The sequence below is a fragment of the Nelusetta ayraudi genome, unplaced genomic scaffold (genome assembly GCF_046127955.1).
Source record: "Nelusetta ayraudi isolate G7.1 ecotype Tasmania unplaced genomic scaffold, CSIRO-AGI_Nayr_v1 ptg000001l, whole genome shotgun sequence".
Classification (NCBI taxonomy): Eukaryota; Metazoa; Chordata; class Actinopteri; order Tetraodontiformes; family Monacanthidae; genus Nelusetta; species Nelusetta ayraudi.
Window position 1 is genome coordinate 207501 of NW_027466051.1, and position 10379 is coordinate 217879.

Sequence of the window (10379 nt, forward strand, 5' to 3'; positions counted from 1 at the left end):
GGGAGATTTTAACTCGTTCCACTCCTTCTTGGTATCGTTCGCGGAGGTTCGGAACTTTGCGAAGAGAAACTTTCAGGAAGAAACGTTTCCACAAATTTCAAGCGGCTGAACTCCCGTCATAAATGGTTGAAATGCGTCAACATCGCGACCGGAGTCGAAAGGTTCCGATATAAACAGGAAGCGCCGACGATCAGCAGCACCACAACTTCCGGTCATTGCAGACCTGCTGTGTGTTTTGTGTATCTCACCGAAAAGTTGTAGGTCGCCGGCACCGAAGCAGGTTCTTTTTAGTTGGCTCTGACTGTAGTTCCGTTTGACATCCAACTTCCGGCCCCGTCTTCTTATTCGTGTGTATCGCGTCGCCTCCAGCATGGCCTTGTGGCCTCTGGTGGTATTGCAATCATAATCCACCTCACTGACCAGGCTTCCGTTCGCGTCCAAGGGGAAGGTTCCAGCAGCTGGAAGGGTTAGAAGGGTCTAAGAGGCCGTTTCAAGCAGCGAAAACAATCTCAGACACCACAATTACTCATCACGCTTTGCGACCGGTCTGTGTATGTTCAGAGGCGAGTATTAAAAAACAAAAAACAAGCGCTGATTTTGTTTTTTGTTTTACAATGAAAAAATAAACATGGAATATGAGGCATTTTCCTTTTAAATGTTGAAATTTAATTACCTTTTTTTTTTAAATGGCTTGATTTTATTTTAGTAGTTTGAAGAACAAAAAAAATAAAATCACTAAAATACAAACACAAAAAACAAAGTGTTTTACTGTATTCTCCGACCAAGTAGCCAAGTAGTTACATATGAACAAATAAACATATCCACTGGTGTGATTTCTGGAATTTGGAAATCATGGTTATTTTTCATTTAGACAGGGCCAACATTTGGAAGAAGGATGATGAAGGGACACTTGGTATGAAAGGAGTACATGTTGCAGAGACAAGAATTGGAACAGGGCACAGAACTGTTCAACAGCCTTATCATGAAGCTAGGCATCAGGTATGCTCTTGTGCTAGAGTTAATTCTTTCATCAAACTCTTGATTATCTTTGAGAAATAAAGAATAATAATAAACCTTAAAGAATAATATTTTCATTGTTATGTTTTGTTTTGTTTTTTTCCTTTAGGGTGCCCGCAATCTTAATCCTGCACCCTATCAAGCTGATTAATTGATTAGCAATTAAAACTTGCTTTTTCATCCACTAGACCTGCAGTGCTCAGGCATGGTATGTGGGACCAAGGGCATGTCGATCATGGCAAGGAGTTCTATTTGATGCTCTTCATGCAAGAGTTGCTGTCAACTTATCGACATGATCAGGAAAAGCGTCCTCATTTACAGACTTCTCTCAGAATTCCCTCAGTATAACACACTAATTGTTGTATGAATGCATCAGATCTATTTTCCAGACTATATCCTAAGTACTTTCCAGACTGTGTTGCACCACAGTATTCATCGTATTTGTCCAAAAAAAAAAAAATGTTGTGATGACAACAAAAACATTTGTAAGTGGTATCAGTCTATTTTGAAACATTTATTTCACAGAACTCTGGATAAGACTATTTAGTCACGAAGTAGCCAGAATAACATAGGCTAAATATGTTAACGTAACAGCCTAACACGTTGATAAAGTTCACAACCTCATTGTGCATCGTAAAATCCTTGGAATTATTCATCCCTTTTGTCTCTTCTTAACAGTTCTGCCAATTCTGGAGAAAGATTAAGCCACCCTACTGTTTTTCCCGACTGTGTAATTTAAAATCTTTGGTTTAAATTCTACAGTAAATCTTTTTCTTTTTGGCTATATTTAATTGATGTCCTTTCAGGTTTTATGGTTTAGACATGTCTTTTTTTTCTGTGGTGCAGTAGCAGTATTCAGTTGTCGCAAGTGTAGACGGTTCCCTCTACTGATCATCGACAACGTGGCTTACATGTTTGATATGCTGTGCAAATTGCTTTGATATAAAATGAATACAAGTCACAGGACCAGCCAAACCAATAAAGAAAGCGTTACTTGTAGTCCAGAAAATACGTGACGTGACTATTGTTTTCTTCAGCTGCATTTTTTGTGTGAAATTCATACCTTTACTGCTACTTCCAGTTGTTTGGGTTAACGTACCATTGAATAAGAAATACAGTTCTGTTTTAAGTAGGTTTAATATTGAACTACGGCTAAAGCAAACACACTGGTGCTCACCCTTGCAGTCTAATCATGTGATAGATCTTTAAAAACATATTTTTATATATCTTTTAATCTGTGATCAGAATCATACAGTTGAACGAATCTGGCCTGGGGTAAACAATTGGGTTAACTACCCGATTAAGACCGCCCTTCTTCAGATGGTGGATCAAGAGGAAATAAATATGGATGACAGCCTTGTGAGGTACTGCGTTTCAAACCAGGCTGGCCAGTTCTGTCAGATTGGTCTTACAAGAGTGGTCGAGGCGTGGAATGCTCACCGAATTCCAGGTGAAATAAACAAGCACTATAAAATAATTACAACAGGTATATACACATTTCAACAACAACCTCATATTCTTTACTTTACAGGCAAAGGGGTACCAAATGACTTGGCTGGCAGTGGGTGTCCTACAAAAATACCACAGGAGCTGTTGCCTCACTCAGTTGAAGCAGCAGACCATTACAACCAAGAGTGAGGATCCTCACCGTCACCACATTCTACTTTTGGACATGATCCGTTTTCAATCGAACAGGATAAACTCACAGTTGAGAGTCACTTTGCAGACAAATATCCAGACATTTCAGAATTTCAGTAGTCAACAATAACTTTGCTCCTTCTAAAGAGGCATTGTTCTACCTCCTAACCACAACTTGGCATCATGTATGAGAAAACATCCTCTTAATTTGTACTTGTATAATGGAATGCAGAAGTGGCAGCATAAACAGCAACTTCTTTCAGTAAAACAGAGGATAAATGTTCCTTCCAGTTTATGCTGGAGGACCTATGAATAATTTCCTCCTTTGCAAAAAGGGATTTCAGAACGGAAGGTACCTCTGACAGACCATAAACCTCAATAATATTGTTCCTGCTCTACATTTTGCACAATGCACAGAGGTGTCCAACTAACTTACAGCCAACGATGCTTTGGCAACTCTGGGTAAAGACTGGTTCCTCAATAAACCCTAGAAAACAAGATGAGAAAAATCTAACGTTAAAGTGACACTGTTTTGTTGTTCTTTCCATTAAATTGTTTTATTTTGTCGTAACTCAGAACTGTTACATATAGGGTTTGCATAGGTGCATATCATTGGTTGTAGACAAAGCTGCTTTTGGTAAGACAAAAAAAAATAATTTATGTATGTGGGGAAGTTACTGGCACACAATAAAATCATTTTAAAATGGGGAACAATTACTGGCTTTTACTTATACAAACAACACAGCAGAACCTTTGCTTGATGGTATGTACAGTAGGTGGGAAGAACTCAGGGTGACTCTTTGACTGACAGCTAGATTGGTGAGCTCTCTGATTGCTGCAGTGTTGCCAGCTATTTTCTCCGTAACAGCTTCAGTGCCTGAAGCATCCTCATCTTTTTGTTTGGTTGGGAGAAAATACGTAACATTTTTTTCCCACTTTTCTCTAATTTATTTAAAAAAAAAAAAAAGAGAGAGAGAGAGATGTATTATTATTAATACACTTTGTTATTTTCATTATTGTAAACAAAACAGTTGTCAAACTGGTGCACAGGGGCGAGAGAGTGAGTGAGAGGTGGCTCTGATTCAGAGTGCCAGCAGGCAGGTGTGAGCTTCCTTTGTCTGTCTGTTCTGTCGGCTGGCTGCTGCAGGGAAAAGACAAGCCCTACTCAGTGCACCGATGACCATAGAGACGCTATCGGTCAGCAGTCTGTTTATATGTTTAATTTAACCTAAATTGGCTCCTTATTTCTTTAATTGTGAATGACAGCGAAAGCTTAAGTTAAATAGTTGGACATCGTTTGGTGCTGTAATATTTTTTTTGATATGATGTTCTTTTGCTTTAAGGTTATCTACCTGTGCAAAGAAAAAATAAAACTTTACAAGGATGGAGTTGTACCGCGTCGTCTGTGATCATCTCGCTGAGTCGAGTTTAGGCAGGCACTGAGGCAGTTTAAGAAGATAACTCGACACTGTTTTAAGACAAAGCCAACACCAATACTTACTAGCTGCTGGATATGATAATAATAGTGGCTGAAATTATTAGAACACCCATCAAATCTGAACAGTTTTACTCCAAAACATTATTTCATTTTATAACATTCATGAAATGTGCAGATGGGTTCCCAAAGAACAGCAAATATCAGGTATCAGATATTACTACTAATAATATATCTTTATGTGTACCTAAACTGTTCAAATTTGGACTTGGACTAAATCCCTTTATTCCAATTTGCCTTTGTTCATTTCTTAGTTGTTGTTTTTTTTTCAAAATTTCTTTTCAGTTCACTCTGATTGTCTCCTTCAGAAACCATTTCATGGCTGCTATTCTGCCAACGAGTCTTTCTTTTCCAGTTTCAACACAGTCCTTGAAGACACTTGCAACATGAGTGTTTGTGGTGTAGATGCCATCATGAAGTCCTAATGAGGTCTTTCTTTAGTCCTTAAAACTGAGAATTTTGAGATGCTTCACTTGGCTGGAAGTTTTTTTTTCTATCTCTTCCCTTGTGGGGTGAATTCTTGGCATCATGGCGAGCTTCAGTGGACTTTAAACTGAGAATGATTACCCAAGTGGTTTGATTTTTTTTCTGTGTAGAAACACGATTGTGTGACACTGACAGTGAAACGACTCAGTTTATGTAAAGAAAACAACCTAACTTCCTTGATAGGGCAATGATGTCTTTGTAGAAATTGAATTCATTTTGTCGGCATTTTGAAAGTCAATTGAACAACAAATTAAACCTTGAACATGCCAAGTGATCTAATACTTTTATGATTTTAATTTAATAATCCAAGTAACCACCTGCAGGCTCTGGGAGGATTTGCAATTGTGCCTTTCTCATCACTCCCCAATATCTTTATGTTAACTAAGTGGGCAGTGATGAGATTCGAACCTGGTCACCAAACATTGGATGTTATAAATATGTTATAAATGTTTTACTCTTCATTGATAAGCTAATAATAATAATAATAATAATAATAATAATAATAATAATAATAATAATAATAATGTGTTAGTAAATGTTTTATAGAAAACAAATTCATTTTCCAATAGAGGTCCGATAAAGAGTTATTAATACAGCTATTCATTAAATCAGGTAGTTACGAAGCACTTACTAATCGTTAATGAAGTATTTTGTGTGAGCTCCTCTAGTGAGCACTATCGCACTATCTATAACTTGTAAAGCATTTGCAGATGAGATTTAAACACTGGCATTGCTGCAAGACTAATAAAAGTTCTCTTAAGAAACAAACGACAGACACAAAACAAAGGGATATAGAACATATTACTTACATATTTATTTTATTGCAACTCCCAAACATATTGTAACTGTCCTCGAACAAGACGTACAAGCGTAAACATGGCTGAATAAAAAACACCAACAGTGGATCAGAATTTTCAAGTACTACAAATAAAATCTTTGATAATATATAATATAATATAATATATATACAGGTACTACCCCAAAAATTTGAAAATCAAGTAAAAGTTGTTTTATTTTGGCAATTTAACATAAAAGATGAAAGCAACAAATTTTATTGAGCCATTACACGCAAACTGATATCTCAAGCAGTTCCTTGTTGTAACTTCTTGTTTTTGATAGTACGCATCAGTAAAACAATTAAACAACAGGTCACGTTATTTACATTATAAATTGTAGATAATTCTGGAATTTTCCTCCTCCTTCAGCCAATGGATCTCCAAGGGTTAGTAGTTAAGTCTGTCTGGCTCTCTCCTCTCAAAAGTGAACATCCAAGCACAGTTCAGCGTTAGCTCCCGCCCCCCTCTCTGATCCACAGAAAGCCCACCTGGGTGCCAAAGTGGGCTCCGTCCCTGTTGTGGGAGAAGAAGTGGGCGGAGTCACAGGAGCTGCAAGAGGTCAGGAGTAGCTGCTGCTGCTGTTGCTGCTGCGGTGCCACCATGTGGTCGTGGATGTGGGCGGGCCGGACTCCACCTCTCTCCAGCAGGACCCTGAGACAGGAAGTGCAGGTGAGACCAATGCTGTGTCTCAATTCAGGGTCTGCATCGTTCGAACGGAGTGTCCTCCGTCTGAAGGAAGCGTTCTTCGAGTACCCAGCCTAGAAGGACGGACCACACCCCGCCTCCCCGGTAACCACTGGGGACGGTCTAGCCTTCAGCATATTTCCTCGTTTCGTCTCCGCCGTTCCCTCCGGCTGGCCAACCCCGGAAGTGACGTTTTTATAGTATCAAGCTAACCATTGGTTCACCATCTAACGATGCCGTTGGATGATCAAATAAGTAAAATCCTACGTTAAAAACTGGATACTTTATGTGAAACTTCAATACTTAAATTTATATGAAGTGTCTTTGCCAGTACATGTCGCTAAGTTCAGCTGACTTCCTAGGATCCCACGATGCTTTGCAGCAGCACGCAAAGCATCATGGGATACCCAAGTACGCGAAGGATAGTAGCGGTGCATCCTTGGAATCGGCTAAAACGAGTGCGTATTTCCGAGTGTGCATTTTGAGCGTCCTAAGGTGCTATGACGCAACTTCCTTTCAAAATATGTACTTCAAGGATGCAGACCCTGAATTGAGACACCGGTGTGTGTGTGAGCGTATGTGTGTGTGGTGCTGCTGCTGAGCCACACCTGTTGGCCAGCCGCAGGTCGACGTGCGGTGCCGGAGACTCCGGGTCGGGGACGCAGTCTGGGTGGATCCGCAGGAACTGTAGCGCCTCCGCTGGCTGGAGGGTGAAGCAGCAGGGCCCCACCGACGGCCCCACGGCCACCATCACCTCTGCAGCCTCACAGCCGAACTCCGACACCATGGCATCCAGGGTGGCCGTGGCCACGCCCCCCAGGGTGCCTCGCCAGCCTGGGGGGACAGGAAGTCACTCAGCCAAGTCACGTGAGCCGCCGCGCCCCCTCCAAGTCCCTCATAGTCCCTCCTCCTCCTAGTCTCTACTCAAACCTACTCCCGGCCCCTCCCAGGTCCATGCCCTTCCTAGTCCCACCTTCTCATAGGCTTCGCCCCCTCCTAAGCCCCACCCGCTCCTAGTCAATCAGTCAGGTCTTGTGACCCGCTCACACGACACAGTGTGAGCCCGTCTCACCTGCGTGAGCTGCTGCAATGACCTTTGACCTTGGGTCGGCAAACAGGAGGGTCATGCAGTCAGCCCCTGGTGCCGTCAGGACCACGCCCCTCTGGTCCGTCACCACAGCGTCGTAGCTGTCCGGCTGCTCGCGGCCCAAGACCCAAACAGCAGCGCCGTGGGCCACCTGGTGGTGCGGGGGGGACAGCAGCACCCGTCATTGCCAGCACGGGGCGGAGACTGCGGGGGGAGCGGGCAGAGTGGCAGTACCTTGGGCAGGTGTAGTGGCAGCGAGCTGAAGCCGGCGTGCAGCGCCAGGCGGCGCCAGTTCTCGGCCACCAGGACGTCGGGGTCCCGCCTCTTCCTGCTGGATGCCAGGTTGAGGGAGCAGAGGGAGGGGCTGCCGCTGGACACACCCCCACAGCGAGTGCTGAAGCCGTGGCCGAAACAGCCTGCAGGCGGACAGACAAGAGGATGAGGAGACCGACAGACAGACAGATGGACAGACAAACATTAAGACAGGCCAGGATGCTGAGGGGACGGACAGACTGACTAGGGGCGGGGCCCTCACGATTCTGCTCAGTGGCCCTGCCCCCTGAGACCACCTGGTCTCTGTTGTCTCAATTCAGGGTCTGCACCCTTCAGACCGAGTGTCCTCCGTCTGAAGGAAGCGTTCTTCGAGTACCCAGCCTAGAAGGACGGACCAAACCCCGCCTCCCCGGTAACCACTCGGGACGGTCTAGCCTTCGGCGTATTTCCTCGTTTCGTCACCGCCGTTCCCTCCGGCTGGCCAACCCCGGAAGTGACGTTTTTATAGTATCAAGCTAACCATTGGTTCGCCATCTAACGATGCCGTTGGATGATCAAATAAATAAAATCCTACGTTAAAAACTGGATACTTTATGTGAAACTTCAATACTTAAATGTATATGTCGTGTCTTTACCAGTACATGCCGCTAATTTCAGCTGACTTCCCAGGATCCTACGATGCTTTGCAGCAGCACGCAAAGCATCATGGGATACCGAAGGATAGTAGCGGTGCATCCTTGAAATCGGCTAAAACGAGTGCGTATTTCCGAGGACGCATATTGAGCGTCCTAAGCACCCTTGGGAATTGGGACAAGCCTTCGCGCAGTGCTATGACGCAACTTCCTTTCAAAATGCGTACTTCAAGAACCTGAATTAAGACACAGCACGGGTCTCTGTCTACTGTGGGAAACTCAACCAACCAATCAATCATCAGTACGTCCTCCAGGGGTCGGCGCTTGGTTGACACCGACCTGGAATCAGCGGTGACTGCAACACCAGGATGTTTCCTTTCAGCGGCGGCAGCTGCCGCACCAGCGCCTCCACTTCTTCGCCGACGGCAGGTACAGGTGAATCCGAGGTGGCGGAACATGCGCAGTCCGGACAGGCGGCGGCACCGCCCCCTACCAGGTGGTAGCGGAAGCTATACAGAGCGGTGAAGAGCAGCTCCTGGTACTGCATCAGCGTCAGCCGGCCGCGCGGGGTCGTGGTCACGCGCACGGAGCTCAGCTCGTTGGCGTCCACGCGCTGCTTGAACTGGTACAGGCACTCGGCAGTGGAGCCGCCGGCTAGCACGTGCGCGCGCGCACCCGAGAAACTGCTCCTATCCGGCGGGGGACGCTTCCCGCATAGCAGGAAGATGCGCGCGTTCCCGGCGGGCTCGTCCCTCAGCGCCGAGCGAGCGCACGCGGGGCAGGTGTGCACGAGGTCTAGCAGCGCGGCGTCACACATGGCGGCAGAACCGGAACCTTGAACCTCCGTCCGTCCGTCCGTCCGCGTCTTCAGGCAGCTGCTGCTGAGACTGAGCCGTAACTTCTCTTCCGCCAGCACGCGCCAGCTGCCGGCTGGCTCCGCCCACTTTGGAAAACCCAAAGAGGCAGTCGGAAACTCCAGCACGTTGTTTCTTCCGGAGTTGTAAGAGACAGTCTCTCTCTCTCTCTCTCTCTCTCTCTCTCTCTCTCTCTCTCTCTCTGTCTCTCTCTCTCTGGAGAGGTTTGTGCTGCAGTTTGTTGTTTTTTTTGTGCTGCTTTCGTTTTTTACATGTCGTCACCCCCCCCCCCCCTCCCCCAAAATCGTCCAAAATGGTCTCGTTCGTTTGTACTGGTTTGTGCCGCATAACATAGGCTAAAGACACCGTTAATCTGAGGCCGCCTGAGAGTTTGTTTATTTTTCTCTCCCCCTTGGCCATAATAACAAGCAGAAGTGTGTCTGAATGTCTTATGATGACTGACAGATTTTTATCCTCAAAGATAGAGCTTGCAACCCAAGTGAATATATCATACAGGTCTGTTTAAAAACTACCTGCTAAGGTTTTTTTTTTTTTTTTTTTTTTTAATGGATGTGTGATATTCTGGCCATTACTGGACATTGAGGAAGGGAAGAAGGGGATATAAGTTATGGGCAAGAGGAGGGGGATAGGGAAAGAGGAGAAGAGAGAGAAACTGGCAACAATATACACGTATTGTGTTAAAAACAAAGAAAATAGCAAAAAGATATACATTTGCAAAATGATTTATTCAATAATGCACTAATTCAAATAAGAAAAAGTATAAATATAGACAATAAAAATGCACAAAAATACAAAAAAATCAATAATATAATAGATAGATATCCAAAAATATGTAAGGCAATAAACTAAAAATGAACTTTTATCACAGACACGTATTTTAGGTCACCGTTATTCACACCTTAGTTCAACTAATAATAAAACTCCAATGCACCTGTCAAAATGTTGGTTGAGGCCTGTTTCCATCAAAGCAAAATCAAACAGCAGACAGTTTGGCTATATGTTGCACTGGTGTGGCCTGAAAGCGTGATATAGGTTTGAGCAAACTGCATTTAAGAAGGGCTTGGCTCACAATCCAGGTAGAGAAATAGTTGGGACAGACAATTACTTAAGTCTCACAGCCGATATCAATATAGAAAACATTTACACTTGCTGTTGTCTCATACATGTTCTTTGTTAAATAGAAACACACTTTCCTGAGTCCAAAAAAATGTTTGAGCCAAAGTTTTTTGTCATGAACATTTTTTCCTTATCAACTAATAGGCCATGCTTGAATGTTACCCAGAAAAATAGATAGATTCTGGCATTGGCACAGGTCCGTTTCAGGTCCACTTTCACACATCTGTAATGCGGACCTGA

General features: G+C 44.0%; 2 protein-coding genes and 1 pseudogene across 2 annotated transcripts in view; 1 reads left to right on the forward strand and 2 right to left on the reverse strand.

Moving 5' to 3' along the window:
• mipol1 (mirror-image polydactyly 1) overlaps positions 1 to 387 on the reverse strand; it is a 21842-nt gene extending 21455 nt beyond the window's left edge. Inside the window, exon 1 of the mRNA XM_076023904.1 lies at positions 249 to 387. Within this exon, the coding sequence (XP_075880019.1) occupies positions 249 to 372 (124 nt within the window). The 5' untranslated portion in view covers positions 373 to 387. The remainder of the gene's footprint in view (positions 1 to 248) is intronic.
• A 508-nt stretch (positions 388 to 895) lies between these two features.
• On the forward strand, positions 896 to 2775 carry LOC142889507 (uncharacterized; annotated as a pseudogene).
• A 2930-nt stretch (positions 2776 to 5705) lies between these two features.
• lacc1 (laccase (multicopper oxidoreductase) domain containing 1) lies at positions 5706 to 9044 on the reverse strand. The gene is made up of 5 exons (XM_076025136.1): positions 8488 to 9044; positions 7478 to 7659; positions 7229 to 7394; positions 6765 to 6990; positions 5706 to 6123 (listed from the first exon to the last, which is right to left on the reverse strand). The coding sequence occupies exons 1-5, from the start codon at positions 8963 to 8965 to the stop codon at positions 5922 to 5924; spliced, it is 1254 nt and encodes a 417-aa protein (XP_075881251.1). The 5' UTR covers positions 8966 to 9044; the 3' UTR covers positions 5706 to 5921.
• Positions 9045 to 10379: the final 1335 nt, after the last annotated feature.